This window comes from Dermacentor variabilis, unplaced genomic scaffold (assembly GCF_050947875.1).
Source record: "Dermacentor variabilis isolate Ectoservices unplaced genomic scaffold, ASM5094787v1 scaffold_13, whole genome shotgun sequence".
Lineage (NCBI taxonomy): Eukaryota > Metazoa > Arthropoda > Arachnida > Ixodida > Ixodidae > Dermacentor > Dermacentor variabilis.
Genome location: NW_027460291.1, coordinates 14,447,066 through 14,463,301, shown reverse-complemented (window position 1 = coordinate 14,463,301; position 16,236 = coordinate 14,447,066). Strand labels below are relative to the sequence as shown.

At 48.0% G+C, this 16,236-nt stretch overlaps 1 protein-coding gene across 1 annotated transcript in view; it reads left to right on the top strand.

The window, feature by feature from the left end:
* Window positions 1-16,236, top strand: part of LOC142566588 (uncharacterized) — a 610,758-nt gene that overhangs the window by 243,481 nt on the left and 351,041 nt on the right. The window contains exon 6 of the mRNA XM_075677426.1: window positions 6,531-6,704. Coding sequence (XP_075533541.1) covers window positions 6,693-6,704 — 12 coding nt within the window. The 5' untranslated portion in view covers window positions 6,531-6,692. The remainder of the gene's footprint in view (window positions 1-6,530; window positions 6,705-16,236) is intronic.

The window sequence follows — 16,236 nt, the reverse complement described above, 5'->3', positions numbered from 1 at the left end:
ATTGTATACACAGACTCTCTAAGTCTCGTAAAAGCGTTAATTTCATTACAAAAGCTTAAAAATCCTGTTTACATTGAACTTTACTCACTCTTATGCTGTATTTATCTATCACATATACATGTAGCAATATGGTGGGTACCTGGCCACAGAGGTATCGAGGGTAATGTACTGGCTGATAAAATGGCCACATCACTAAACACTTTTCCTACAGCTGCTGTCCCTGTCGCATATCTGAAGCCTTTCTTGCGCAAGAAACTGTGACAACACTGGCAACGCACGTGGAACGCAGAAATAAACAATAAAATGCACGTTATAGTGCCACAGTTAGGTTTTTGGCCCTCCCCAACAAAACCACGGCGAACAGATGTCCTATTCTGCCGCCTCAGAATAGGGCCTCACATAGGGTACTCACAATTTTCTGCTTACTGGAAATGAACCGCCAAGCAGTGGTCGATGTGGTGAGAGGCTGACCGTCCTCCACGTACTCTTGGAGTGTCGCAAAGCCGAATCTGAAAGAAATAAACATTTTTCTCGTGCATATCGTTATTGCATACCTCTTTACCCAGCTATGTTTCTTAGTAAAGAAACATTTTTTAACACCAAAGTAGTCCTCAATTTTTTAATGAGATTGTCCTACATGTTATGAGCCCAATAAATTTGTAGGGCATCCTCTTTCCAGAGGATGTCGCTGTGATAGTTGTTTTATATAGCACATGCCTCTAGGCCCTTGTGTCTTAAGTGCTCTAACGAGGCCATGGAGCTCTAGTGAATTTTAGAAAATTATGCAATTTTTAATATCGTAACAGTATTTTGAAATGCACCTTAATTATTATAGTACACGTCATTGCCATCGTCATAATTTTATTACACGTACATTTTACGCAATTTACTGCGACTATATTTTAGGCCCCTTTACAGCCACGTCACATCAACTTCATAGAACCGATCACTCCACTGCGAAATCACTAACACTTGCATGGCGCTCCTTCGCCATACCTGGCCCTTGCGACAATAAAAACCACACGTTCATTCATAAGTTAGCTAGCCAACACAACGCGTGATGGTCGCTGACAACTTTGAATGGCCTCCCATATATATAAGGGCGGAATTTCGCTGTAGCCCAAATGATGGTGAGGCATTCCTTTTCAGTCGTAGAACAATTGCCCTCCGCTTTTGACAGCGACCAACTAGCATAAGATATCACCCGTATAAGTCCGTCTTTCCTCTGGACTAGGAGGGCGCCGAGACCTAGACTACTGGCGTCAGTCTGGATTTCGGTATGGCGTCCTCGTCGAAGTGTGCAAGTACCGGCGGCGACTGCATGCGTCGTTTCAGTTCTTCAAATGCGTCGGTCTGCGGCGTTTCCCACTTGAACTCGACATCACATTTGGTTAGATGTGTTAGCGGCTCCGCCATGCGTGAAAAGTCTTTGAGAAAGCGCCTCCAGTAGGAACACATTCCAAGGAATCTACGCACTGCCTTCTTGTCGATGGGCTGCCGGAACATTACAATGACAGCTGTCTTCTGCTGGTCGGGGCGTACTCCAGATTTGTTGATGACGTGGCCTAGCAGTCGAAGCTCATCGTAAGCGAAGCGGCACTTTTCAGGCTTCAGAGCAAGCCCTGATGACCTGATGGCCTCTAGTACTGTTGCAAGTCGCCTAAGGTGAGCGTTCAAGTTTCCAGCGAAGATGACCACGTCATCCAAGTATACGAGACAGGTTTGGCACTTCAATCCTGCTAAAACCGTGTCCATCACGCGCTGGAACGTTGCAGCCACCGAGCAGAGCCCGAATGGCATAACCTTGAACTCGTAAAGACCATCTGGGGTGATGAAGGCCGTCTTTTCGGGATCTCTTTCGTCGACTTCTATTTGCCAATAGCCAGACTTTAACTCCATCGACGAGAAGTATTTAGCGTTGCAGAGCCGATCCGTTGCGTCGTCTACTCGTGGGAGGGGGTATACGTCCTTCTTCGTGATCTTGTTCAGACGACGATAATCGACGCAGAAACGTAGGGTTCCGTCTTTTTTCTTCTCCAAGACTACAGGAGATGCACACGGGCTTTTTGAAGGCTGAATGATGTCGTCGCGTAGCATTTCGTCGACTTGGTGCCTTATAGCCTCACGTTCTCCCGTAGAAACTCGACAAGGGCGCTGGCGGAGTGGTCGAGCAGACTCTTCGGTTATTATGCGATGCTTTGCGACTGGCGTTTGTCGAATTCTTGATGACGTCGAAAAGCACTCTTTCTATTGTCGAAGTAAACTTCTGAGCTATTGTTGCATAATCATGGGGAGACTTGGATTTATGTCGAAGTCTGGTTCCGGAACTACGGTCGTCGGGGTAGATGCGGCAGAATCCGAGAGGACAAACGCATTGCTGGTTTCCAGAATTTCCTCGATATATGCGATCGTCGTGCCCTTGTTGATGTGCTTGAACTCCTGGCTGAAGTTTGCCAGCAACACTTTCGTGTTTCCTGCGTGCAGTCGGGCGATCCCTCTTGCGACGCAAATTTCGCTGTCGAGCAGCAGACGTTGGTCGCCTTCGATGACGCCGTCTACGTCAGGAGGTGTTTCGAAGCCGACAGAAATAACAATGCTGGAGTGAGGCGGGGTGCTCACTTGATCTTCAAACACACTCAAGGCGTGGTGACTAGGAAGTCTCTTCGGCAGTATCGCTTGGTCTTCCGACAGTGTTATTGACTTCGACTGCAGGTCGATGACTGCGCCGTGTTGGTTCAGGAAGTCTATGCCGAGAATGACGTCTCGAGAACACTGCTGGAGGATAACGAAGGTGGCAGGGCAAGTCCGGTGGTGAATGGTAATTCTCACCATGCACATTCCGGTCGGCGTTATGAGGTGTCCTCCAGCGGTCCGAATTTGAGGGCCCTCATATGTAGTCTTAATTTCTTCAACTGGGCGGCGATGTGTCTACTCATGACGGAGTAATCAGCCCCTGTGTCGACTAAGGCGGTGACTGCGTGGCCGTCCAGAAGTACGTCGAGGTCGGTGGTTCTTTGCACTCCATTGCAGTTCGGTCTTGGCGTTGGATCACGGCTGCGTCGGGTTGACTTGCGGCTGGTATGCGACGTTTTCAGGTTGTCTTCCGTCGTCTTATTCTTTGCTTCCATACTTCGTCGGGACGGCGGCGCGTCGTTAGGTCGTCGAGGTAGTTTCTTCGGCATCTTCGTCGGCGGCGGAGGATCTTCCTCAGTTCGACGAACAGCAACCACACCTCCATCGGTTGCTGCTTTTAGTTTTCCTGATATGGGCTCGTTGACCTGCCCCCGGACTGGACCGGTGTATGGTCGGCGCTGCCGCGACAAGTAGCGGCCTGGGGATGGCGAACGGGACGGTCGTCGAGAGCTCCACTGAGTAGCGGCGAGGTAATCGGCGTTATCGCGAGACGTTCGCCAATCTGTGATCGCGACGCGTTAACGGCGAACCCTCGGAGCCGCATCTGCCGGTATGGGTATCGGCGGTGGATGTTCCCGGCTTCTCCGCAGTGGTAGCAAACCGGACGGTGGTCGGGGGCACGCCAAACGTCAGTCTTCCTTGGAATGCCACGTGGGGTGACGGGTTGGCGTGCGGGTGGCGGGGGTGATGGTGGTCGACGGAACTTTGTCCTCACTGGGCCCTGCCGCGGGTGCGGAGGGGGAACGTGACGGCGGGCTACAGTGGCGTATGTCGTCGCTTGCGGTTGAAGTTGCGGCTATTCAGGGGCTACTCCGAGTTGTTGTTGGAGCTCCTCACGTACGGCGTCGGCAATCGCAGCCACTTGAGGCTGTGATGACGGGAACAGCTTCTGTAGCTCCTCCCGCACGACCGCTCGGATAGTCTCGCGCAGGTCGTCGGTGGCCAGTGATTGAACTCCGGCGTAGCTAGTCGAGTTTGTGCAGCGATTGAATTGCCGATTTCGCATTTCCAGTGTCTTCTCGATGCTAGTGGCCTCGCGAAGAAACTCGTCGACAGTCTTCGGTGGGCTTCGTACCGTTCCGGCGAAAAGATCCTCCTTACCACGCATAAGTAGGCGGACTTTCTTTTCCTCGGACATTTCCGGGTCGGCGTGGCGGAACAGGCGGCTCATTTCTTCTGTAAACATCGCGGTGGTCTCATTAGGCAGCTGCACTCGAATTTCTAGTAATGCTTGGGATTGTTCTTGGCGTACGACGCTTGTGAATGTCTACAGAAAGCCGCTTCAGAAAAGGTCCCAGATCGTTAAGGTGGCTTCTCGTTTCTCGAACCGCGTCCTGGCAGCGTCCTCCAATGCGAAGAAGACATGTCGCACTTTGTCGTCACTGTTCCTGCTGCTAAATGCAGCGACCCTCTCATACATCTCAAGCCAGGTTTCCGGCTCCTCGAATAGTGAACCGCGGAACGTCGGAGGCTCCCTGGGCTGCTGCAGCACGATGGGCGACGCTGGGGCTGCCATTCTGGTTGCCTTGGCCACCGTCTTCTTGGTCTTCTCAGGTAGAAGTCCGTGCTCCGGGGGCAGCTGTAGAAGACGGCGGCTTGTTCGAAGGTCCGGGACTACGTTGGTCTTCTCTTTGCGGTGCGGGCTTGGATCACGGCTTGAACGAAAAGCACCTCCACTAGATGTCACGTGGTGGTGACGTTGAAGAACATAGTAGCAATACTGCGAATGCGAAAACTCACATTTATTGGGTGAACCTGTGCCCAAAAATAGGCTACACTTATAGCATAACGATAGCGGCAAACACAGTCGGCGATCGTCGAAAATCTGATCAGCGAGTCAAGCGCGTCGGCTGCGTCGTCTTTTATACAGCAGTCGTCGAATGTTCCAGACTAATCGTTGGGAGCCGCATGTCTTCCACAAAGTTCTATACCATTCGCGTCACGCGATGAAATCAGATACCACAACGTTCGGCGACAACAGACAGCCGATAGAAGCATCGATAACATTCCAGAAGCTTCCTATACATGCAGGCGCGTCCTGCGTTGTGCGATAACATTTGTTAAGCGCTGAAACCTGGTCACCTGGGAAAGATCAACATGAACACGTGTCAATATTTACAATAAGGCAACAAGTAACAAACGCAAGATTTCACATATTTATCTCCAACAGGGCTATAGTACACCGCCTATATCTAAGAACTCCACTTCGTGAAGTGACGATGTTTCATTCTTTTGGTTATCTAACTTTCTTAATTAGCATGCCGCTAACGACGTTCTCAATTTATCTTTATCATTATCATCATCATCCTTCTTTATGTAAACCTGAGAACGAAGGCCCCTTACAGCGATCTCCAATTTACACCTCTCTTGCTCTAGTTGGTTCCAACCGGCCCCTGAAAATTTTGTGATTTCATCACCCCCCTAATTTTATGCCGTCGTCTGCTGCGCTTTCCTTTCCTTGGAACCCATTCTGTAACTCTAATGCTCAGTAGGTTATCTTCCCTATGCACTACATGGCCTGCCCATCTTAGTTTTTTTCAGTTATTTTCCGCTAGAACATGGGCTGCCTCCACTTTTTCTTTGATCCACAACGCTATACTTCTATCTCTTAACGCAAAGAGTAACATTTTTTTTGTTCTATCGCTGTTAGCGCGGTCCTTAACGCGTTCTCAAGGTTCTTTGATGAACTCTAAGGTTCTGCGCATTTCTCAGCATCGGTAAAATGCAACGATTGCACAGTTTTCTTTTCAACAACAGTGGTAAGCTTCCAGTCAACATTTGGTAATGTCTGCCATATGCACTGAGTCTGACTTGCCGTGATTAATTCTTGTTCCCTTGCCAGCCTATTGAACATTATGTTTGCCTTTGCCTAATAATTTATCTTCAATTGATACCGGTCTCCTCACTGAATTGTCCAGGTTGCACTTAATTTATGTCAACGTAGCTTCTCCAATAGAATGTTGTGTTTTAAGTGCTAAAAAGAAATGATGTCAATCTTGCGACCTAGCCGTGCTCTCGTATAGAAGGGAAGCAAATGAAAATTCACTTGAGAGGTCCTAATAGGCTCATTTTACGAAAGAAATTGAAATCGAAAAACCTACAATGCGCAAATATTCAAAAAGCTAGTCATTAAATCTTGATATAATTTATATATTTTTGCTCCTCATGGCGATTCTGCATTATGCTTCTAAGCATGAAGGCCTTTATTACTGACTTCTCGACAGCATTCCAATGGGCACCGAGTACAAAAGCCAGTGTGTACTGTCCGAGTAATTTATGCCTACAACAATGGAACACTGCGATGCTGAACCCAAAATATATTCGAGGCACACTCGGGGTTTGAATCATAGGGCAGGACCGGACGGGAAGCCATCAAGCCAGAAAGTCGCATATTCTTCAGCACCTTGTCTTGAATCGAGAGACTAATGCATGTATATGCTGAACCCTTTCTTTACTGCACAATGCTCCAGGGCACAGGGTAGCTGTGACGGCTGATATTCCTGGAAAGTCAACCCGTGCTTCAAAATTAGCCGTCTTCGGAAGCCACGGTGTAGTTTCCTGACAAGAAACTGGATTTGTTCGTGAAATCGATTGTGTTCTGCAATACTATCCTCCAGGTGCAGGAGGCTGCTCTGCTGGTGTCCTGGTGTGATCTTCCACATCCCCATGCTGGTCCAGTGAGCCGTCTGCGAGCGTTGGCAAGCGAGGCGGTTTTGCTGCTGGCTCCGAATTCAGCAAACACCCTAGACGCCGAGAACAGCGCCTTCCGGATTGCTTGCATGCTGACCAAAGTGAGCGTCACTATCCAATTCATTTCTAGAAGTTTTGTGTTTTCTTTGCTTCTTTGTTTCCCTCAAATTTATTTCGCTATCATTTTCGGGGCCTGAATAAAATGTAATAGCCGACATATTAAAATATTGAGAGTTTGCTTGTTCAAGTGTTGAGATTTCATATTGAAATTCGCAATGGAGTCGCCTGTGACATAAGGTTCAACGGCATGACCTAAGAAGTATACTTCCGTTAGCTGGGACATTGTCCCATTACAGAAGCGCTATTCTTATGGATACAAGAAAGAATAGACAGACACCAGCGCTAGCAACAACTATATTATGTCTAATGTTGCACGTCAGGCTTGTTGATAAGACGTACTGAAGGCCTTAGGCGTAAAACTCCCGCCAGTGGACACAAACGCGACACATAGCACACAAACACATGCATGTATCGGTTCGATGTCGCTCTTGTGTCTAACGTCTTGAATGCTATGCCTAAGGCTGTCAGTATATCATGCCCATTTATCAGTTTACATTATTATACAACAATCACTTCAATCACCAAGCACAATCTGTGCTGCTGTGACGTCTTCAGTTTGGGGCAATATTTATCGCCTAATCCTATATAAATGCTGACTGATCATCCGGGGCTGAATTCACAAAGCTTTTTGTTCTCATGTTCTGTTTTTTATTAGTTGATCGCCTTCGCTTATAATATGTCCTACATCACTATTGGCTGGCACGAACGCTTTCAGCGTAAGAACGTTTTGGGAATACGAGCCCTGAATTTTTTTTGTCAACCGGTATCTCAAAAATTGCCTTTGAACTTTCGAAAACAAAACGTATCCCTGCAGGCTGTGCTGAGGTTACAGTGCAAGTGAAGCCGTGCTTCAAATATATACTTCGCTCTCTGCTACAGCATTAGTGGAAGCAACGGTGCAGGTTTTGGACGAGAAACCCAATCGATCACCTTATCAAATTGCACTGCCTTCTTTGGAGTGCCTATTTTGATTATTGGAACATGCCATATAATTGCATATATTGAACCTCCTAAAGAACCAAGATTTTTCACACGTCTCAGCAAGGTTTTCGCAAAGACTTTTCCGGTGACACTCCACGAAATACTGGTTGCCCAAATTATCCTGCACTTTCACATGAAAAGTGGTCCATCGGCGGACACCTTCTACGCAGACGGCAACAACATTGGAGGGGTGCAAATGAGGTATTCAAAAATTCAAAATCTGCGAAGTTCTTTCCCCCTATACTACAATTTCTAGCTTTCCTCAGGGACGGTTTGAGGGCATCGCAGCACTGGTGGAACAGAATCGGCGGTGAGGAGTTACGGAGTCGCCATCCATCGGAAGCGCCTGGCTGGCGTAGTATGAGGGATCACGTGGCGCGCTCGTGATAGGTTTTGCTGTCAGCGCTCACTGAAAACACCACGCACGAGCTCTCCCGGACATTCCTGTAAGTAGTTTCGAAACGAGAGAAGTTTGCTACTGTCTAAATAATAATCATGGGCAAACTGAAAGCACAGAATCGTTTACAGACGCAATCTCTTTACCGAATACGTACAGTGAACGCCACTGCGCGCGGTCGCCACGATGGAGTCTCCCGAACCGGCTTTTTGCGTGAAAGGTAGGTAAAAATTGAGAGCAAACTATGGGAAATAAGTTCTTATAGTGTTTGTATAACTGAATGGAGCGAAATAGAATGAAGCCTCAATGCAGCTATCGCACAGATTCGCAGCGACCGACTGCGCGTCTGCATGCTTGTCCGCGCACTGTTTCGCTTTCACCGCGTGCGCGTTTTCGCACCGTTCCATGAGCTTTAGGCCGCAGAATATGAGCATTTGACAGTATACAAGCAACCATTCTTGCGTGGGCGCTATCAGAGTTGTTCAAAAATAATTTCATTGTAGAGACTTCGACGGGGACTGTGATATGCCGTCGCGACGATTCAATCTTTTTTTTCCTCTTCTATATTCTTGGACGCTTCAATATTGTTTCTCGAGTAGCGTCGCACTGTATGTTTATCGGTGTTCTCAGCGTGCGATTTCCCGCTGCTTCCTTTTTGTAATCCAGTGCATTAATTCATAACACAAACATGACCATATGCCATGATTTTTTATGTGCTTCTTATCGCTCCCTTTCCACTCCAGTGAACTTGCCAGTATCTATAGCATCGACAAGTTCACAGACCAAACCGTCATGACATTAGTCGGGCAACCGACTCGGGCGAGCGTCTCAGTGCGCTTTTTCCGAACATCACAGATCCGGCGCCGTAGCAGAAATCGTCCTCACGTCTGTGCTTGCTGCTTACCCGAGTTGTAGCCGATGGCTCTTGGCCGGTTTTATGTTTCGCTAGCCAAGCTTCACGCAGCTTCTTGTCCAGCGGCTACGTGTGAGTAAGGCTGACACTGGGCTCCGTTGCGTACGTCCGGCACTGCTGCACCTAGCAGTAGCCTACCATGTTGTGCGCCTTCAAAGGCAGCCACCACCTATTGTGGTACTTTCAAGCGTTGTAAAGGAGACACTCGAAGGGGGAGAATCTCGCCACTAAATGAGGACCGCAGCGTACGAGGGAATTTAAACTCTCGTTTTCAGCTCGCTTCGGCGCTCCCGAAGCAACCGACGCGGACGCTATGCCCACGTGATCCCTAATAGCACGTCATGCCGACGGTGGCGCCAGCTTTTCCAGTGGTGGAGCTCGAGGCCAATAGCGACGTAGTGAAGGCAATCGGCTTGCGTTGAAGTTTAGGCGAGTAAAAGAGAAGGAGTCCGCAGGAGGACCATATAAAACATTCTGAGGTGTCAATGCAAAACCGCAGCTGTTCGGTCGTACGTCCTCACGCGAGAGAAATCCATGCCGGTGGCCAAACCAGGCTGCGCCATCGGGGATGCCGCACGAGTAGCTAATGGGGCTGTTGTAAGGGGTGCTCCACGACTTGAAAACTATGTGCCGGTCGTGAGGCAGAATGGACAGTCTGGTGCACAGGCTGTGGCGACATAAGAAAGGGCAGCGCGAAAAGAGAATGACAGAAGGCAGGAACACACAGGACAGCGCTGAACTCACAACTAACTTTATTCGAAGGCATACACACACTTATGTACACAATCCATAGCCACGTAATAATATTTGAGGTTTTACGTGCCAAAACCACTTTCTGATTATGAGGCACGCCGTAGTGGAGGACTCCGGAAATTTTGACCACCTGGAGTTCTTTAACGTGCACCTAAATCTAAGCGCACGGGTGTTTTCGCATTTCGGCCGCATCGAAATGCGAAATGGCCGGGATTCGATCCCGCGACCTCGTGCTCAGCAGCCCAACACCATAGCCACTGAGCAACCACGGCGGGTCCATAGCCACGTGCTCTCCCATCTATGGCGTCATTATCAGTGCGCAGGCAGAAAAACACGCAAACCCATTTAATCAAATGCTACGCTATGAGGCGGCTTAAAGATTCAAATTCACTATCAAGCAAATTTAACGATGGCATGCTTACACAACGCGACCCTTTTTTTCTGATACAGAAGGCCTCAATAATCTCCCTCGTAGTCTGATTTTTATGCGCGGAAAGTATTGTTGTGTTTTTATATATTGGAGTGCACCCATGCTCAGAGCAATGCCGCGCGACATGCGAGTAGGCATTACCCGTTAGTGAGCCCACAAGCCTAAATGTCGATCCTTCGACGTAAGAAAGGTGCGTTTGGGCACGTAGGAGTTGAAGATGGGCGGAATCTGAGGTGTGGCCACGGCTTCGGCACACGTGCGTGGAGGCAGGGGCGTGACCACGGATCTAGCGTAGTTGAGCGGAGCAGCCCCCGGTATCGGAGGAACCGCGAATGGCACCTCAGAAACTTGCTGTTGAATGGCAAGCTGTATCGAAGGTGGCAGCATAGATGGGGCAGCACCAGGTGTGCGCGGCACAATAGAGAACTGACGCGCAGCTTCCTCGCCTACAAACTGCTTAATCTCGTTAAGTAACGTGGAATCGTCACACACCAGGCCAGCAGTTGTTAAGGCCGAAGTGCTTTTTTTTCGGCGAAGCAGGCATCGCGAGTGGACTCGCGTTGCTTCCGCAGTTTGTCACAGCTCTGACGCAGTTGAATGACGTCTGCTACCGTTTGCCAGTTCTTGGCCACAAGCATTGTAACGCATTGTCACTGACAACTTTCAATATGTGTTACATCTTGTCAGCCTGTGTCATGGATGGATTGACACGCTTGCAAAGACAGACTACATCTTCAGTGTAGTTTGTGTAGGTCTCCCCACGTTGTTGAGCTCGCCCTCGAAAGCCCTTTTCGGCACGCAACTTGCGACCGGCTGGACGACCGAATAGTTCCACTAGTTTCGTTCTGAACACCAACCAGCTGGTAAGGTCAGTATTGTGGGTACAGAAACACAGATTGGTTACGAACGTCAAGTAAAGTATGACACTGTTGAGCTTATGCGCGTGGTCCGATTTTTTATGCTTGCTTACCCAGTGCTATGATTCAAGCCAATCGTTTACGTCCTTGTCGTCGGGTACGCTGAAGAAAGAGTAACGTTGCTGAATGGTGCCTGAACCACAGTGGGAGATTAGCACGACAGAAAGCTGAGCTAGTCGGTAAGGATTCATTATGCAAAATAGAAGTGAGGCGTGCTGACAGGACACAAGAGTAGAGAAGTGGACAACACGAAGGCCGACTATCAACTGAAGGGAGAACAGAGGCGAAAAAAGAAAGAAGACACAAAACTCATCTGCGCATGCTCAGGAATGATAACACCACGTGTAAATCGGGTACACGTGCCGGTCTACGCGAGAGATAACTGTTCAGGCACTTAATCTCTTCCTTATGTAAAGTAATCGAAGGCTGACTCACGCACGCACTTCCACCATTATAGATATGCCATGCTTCTACCATAAGACGCGTATCTTCATTCTTATGCCTGTACAATATCGCGCATTCATCTAACTCTGGCGTGCAGTTACAATCTCGGCAATGTAGCGAAAGATTAGAAGGTGATCCACCGGTTAACGACCTTTTATGTTCCATTAGCCTCTGATTGATACACCGTCCCGTTTGCCCTACGTAGAACTGGCCACAGCTAAGGGGAATTTTATACACCACACCCATACGACAGTCAGTAAAACTGTTGTTCTTATTGTGCTTTACTGGACAAATATCTGTTCGTTTTTTGCCTTTTACGCGCTCCTGTTTATTCTGTACGGCAGCGCATATCCTACCTAGTTTATTGGGAGCAGTGAAAGCAACATTAACATCATATATACTAGCAACTTTTTAAGCCTGTGCGACACTGAATGAATATACGAAATAGCCACTACTCTTTTTTCTTGCTATTACTGCTTTCTGTAATCACGTCCGTCCCTCTCGAAACCGACTTCTTTAGGCGCTCAGCCACAGTGGCCACCGCTACACTAGGATAACCTGCTTCTTATAGGCGCCGGATCTGCGAATTAAAACTGGCGCTCATTTTGTGCATGCAGGATCTGGTGAGGGAAGACTTAAGGCACGACATGGCAATTCCGTTTTTTCACTAATTTAGAATGCTTTTTTTAGCAACGGCTTCGAAGATCTTGGGGAGTACTGCCAACAAACATGATTTTGTTCGAAGATCAAGGAAATGTCAAGACACTGAATTACGCGTCGCTGAGGAAATTCCTTGGTAAACTTTAATCCTCCCCCATAAAGTTTAAATTGCTCACTTACTGAGGTAGCAGCGGAATCGAATTCTTGCCTATTGCAGAAAATCAGGAAATCATCAACGTAACGAAATATCTTGATAACTCTATCACCTAAGGCTTTCTCTAACCAGTTGTCAACCTTACTCAGGTAAATGTTTCTAAGAATAGGGGCAACCTTTGAGCCAATACAAATGCCTGATTTCTACAGAAAAACGCCATCTCTCCACCCAATCAGCGTCGACTTCAAGTACATTGAAAGAATTTCTAGAAAAGCTCCGGTGGACACACTGCGTCTGTCAAAAAAGCCGACTCTTGCACTTGTTCTTTAATGCACTCATTTAGGGAATTAAGAAACCCGTCATGCAGCAAGGAATACTACAGGTCTTCGATATCCATACTAAAAGCTGCACAATCACCAGGATTTTCCGCTCTCAAATACTGACCTAGTGCCTGAGAATTACGTAGGCAAAAGGGGTCTGAAAAAACTAGTGAAGCTCGTGTGGGTGTGGTGTATAAAATTCCCCTTAGCTGTGGCCAGTTCTACGTAGGGCAAACGGGATGGTGTATCAATCAGAGGATAATGGAACATAAAAGGTCGTTAACCGGTGGATCGCCTTCTAATCTTTCGCTACATTGCCGAGATTGTAACTGCACGCCAGAGTTAGATGAATGTGCAATATTGCACAGGCATAAGAATGAAGATACGCGTCTTATAGTAGAGGCATGGCATATCTATAATGGTGGAAGAGCGTGCGTGAGTCAGCCTTCGATTACTTTACATAAGGAAGAGATTAAGTGTCTTAACAGTTATCTCTCACGTAGACCGGCATTTGTACCCGATTGACACGTGGTGTTACCATTCCTGAGCATCCGCAGATGAGTTTTGTGTCTTCTTTCTTTTTTCGCCTAAGTTCTCTCTTCAGTTGATAGTCGGCGTTCGTGTCGTTCACTTCTCTACTCTTGTGTCCTGTCTACACGCTTCACTTCTATTTTCCACAGTGGGAGGCTTGTAAAGAGCCTGCTGCTCTTCGTCCGTGGCCATCACAGAAACAGGGGGCAATGTACAACTGCGGAGAGCCAGTGTCGTAGGGAATCAGCAACCTCTACTAAATATAATGGGGCGTTCAGAATCAGTACTCATTTTATAAAACAGAAACAGTCACAGTATCCTCACCTTCTTGTATGAGCGGCGTGCTAAGCTTCTTTAAATAAAGATAATATTCTTCACTACAAAAGCCTTATAAACATTGTATCGCACGTCCTTGATTACATTGTCAACAAGACTCCCGTGAGGGGATTCCAACCGCAATGTAACATTCTTTTAGTGGTCGGTGTCCTTCTTTTTATCTTTTACCGTGATGCCTCCCGACCAGGAAGGCTTCCGTCAAAACCTCGACTTTACTGGGAACGTTCAAAAACAATTGGATTAACCCCTGTATTCTTAAACACGCCTTCACTCAGGGCTTCTCCTGGACCCAGCCAAGCCGAGGCGGCGGGTCTTCCTTACTAAAGGCGCCGTTGCGTTTCGTGAACACTACTCCACGTTTGCTCCGCCGAGGAATGCCTTGAAAATTCGCCCTAAACTCGGATGAAGTGCACCGACCGAGAAAAGTGTCTGATATCGAGACTATCAAAAGCCCAATCTTTTGACACAGATACGTGTTTCCTTTAATATTCTCCCTAATCAAACGACTAGATTACACAATGCACAAGTTTAGCTCGGTAACTCTGGCACTGTGAGCGTTCGCTTGATAGATAAAGCGAGAGCTGCGTTTCAGGTATGCTAATCGCACCCGAGCAATCACACCTCAATGGCGTTTGACGCAGGAGCTGTGTGACGAGCACACGAGGTACATGCGTGTACCTGTATGTGCAAGTCGAGTGCCAATGAATTTTTTAACGCTATGAAGCGCACTAGAAGCACGAATGGTGAGGTTCAAGCCGCCCAAAAAGAAAAAAGGGTGATGTGCTCGGACTGTAGAACATGGATGCATCTGAGCGAAAGACCGGTGAACTCAATCGACGAAGCCGAAACAGCAACCAATTAGCGGTGACGTTCGTGCGAGAAAATCGAACTACTTTGCTGTGAGATGTCCTTACAAGTCAAGAAGGAGACCAAGCGTGGGAATCTGGCAATGGACAACTTGGCAGCCCGCCTGATGACAGAAATACGAGCCCTCAAAGATGAACAGAGTAAAATGGAGACCAAGCTGCAGAAGGAGCGCCGAGTGAGGAAAGAACTACAGGTGGAGCTGACAGGTTTAAAGGGAAGCTGAAACACTTTTCGAAAAAAATGAGTTCTCTGCGGCATTCTACAGTTTTGAGTCGCCTGAACACGAATATCTGGTTCAAAAAGGGCGGAAACAAACGCAAGCGGCTGTTTTTTCAAGAAAACGCGCACCAGCGCCTCAGGGCATCGCGCGAACGCCGCTGTTGCCCGTGATTGGTCGGGGCCGCTGTGACGTCGTTGGGGGTAGTCGCCAGTCGGCGCCGCCGCATGTCTCCGTTTCAGAGCGTAGCACCATTCCTTTCTCTCTGGTAGCACGCGGTTCTGCTGTTCTGGCTTCATAGCTGAGTTGTAAGATGGAACGTTCTCGCTGTCTCCGACAGCTTGTATTTTCCCCGTACATGTTTTAACCCACAGCCGATACGGAAAACGATGGCGGCAACGGCGGCAACGACGATGTTGAGTGTGCCAACAGCGAGAGCGATGTGTGCACCTTCTCGCGCGCTGGAAATCTTAGCTGGTACGTATGTTTTTTTTTCATGTAGCTGCACGTTGTAATGACAGGAGAAAAAATGCGCTAAAGTGTCGCTGGGAACATGCTGCTGGAAGAATGCCGAAGCACTAACTTCTCATTAGATTCTAAACACGGGTGCAATTCCGCGATGTCAAGCACCTTGCTGCTGCTTATCTAAAGTCCCATGGTTTTTTCAGCGTTGATACACGATCGCGAACATAAGTGCCACGTTTCAAAGCGCGCACATGCAGTGCTGTGAGGTACAGTCATGGAAGTTGCTTATCATACACACCCAGAGATGACCAGAGCTATTATATGTGCAATATTCATACTATGGTTCGACGAGTTTGCGAGTGTGGCTCGATCAAGAATCGGTATGCGTGCTCCATGCTAGTGCTGACATAACGATATTAGGCAGTTTTAGCACTGCCGTGTGGTAAACACGATAACTGAACCGTACGTCGAATGTCACTAGGCAAGCCTACACTCCATTTGATACCTCAGGTGCAACGCTGTGGAAGCTACGCTCGAAGTCCGGTCACCAAAATTTATTACTGCGCACGTTTCCGTCTATGCTTCGCAGCGTGCCAGCGGCGTTTGCTCGCGCGAGCATGCACGTGAAGCTGCCGCGACAGGCTGCAATTAAAAAATACCGAAAAGAAAATTTTTTTAAAAGAACGTGTTAGCAGCCGTATAAGTATAAATCTACGGAACGAAGTTTTTACACGCCGAGTTCAACTACTCTAACGCGAGCATGAAAATATTACCGTAACGCCTCATGTCGTGCGATTTGAACACGAATGCTGAACAGCTAAATCTGCGGGAACCGCGAGGTAGGACGAATAACAAATATCACTGAATGCGCAAGCGTACCCCCAGCCAGTTATGTCACCGTATCAGAACAGCGCCCAACAAACAGCTGTAGTACAGTGTTCCGTGACAAAGCGGAGAGGCAAGACAGGATGAAAACTGCAAGCACTTTGCACGTAGGTGCATATTCCCGGCTGTGCCTCCACCTCGCTTCGTTGTAGACCGTTTGTTCGACACTAAGGTGATCATCTGGTAAAAAATTACCCGTGTGCACATTAAAACCCTTACCTCACGCTTTCTCCTCTTGGCGAA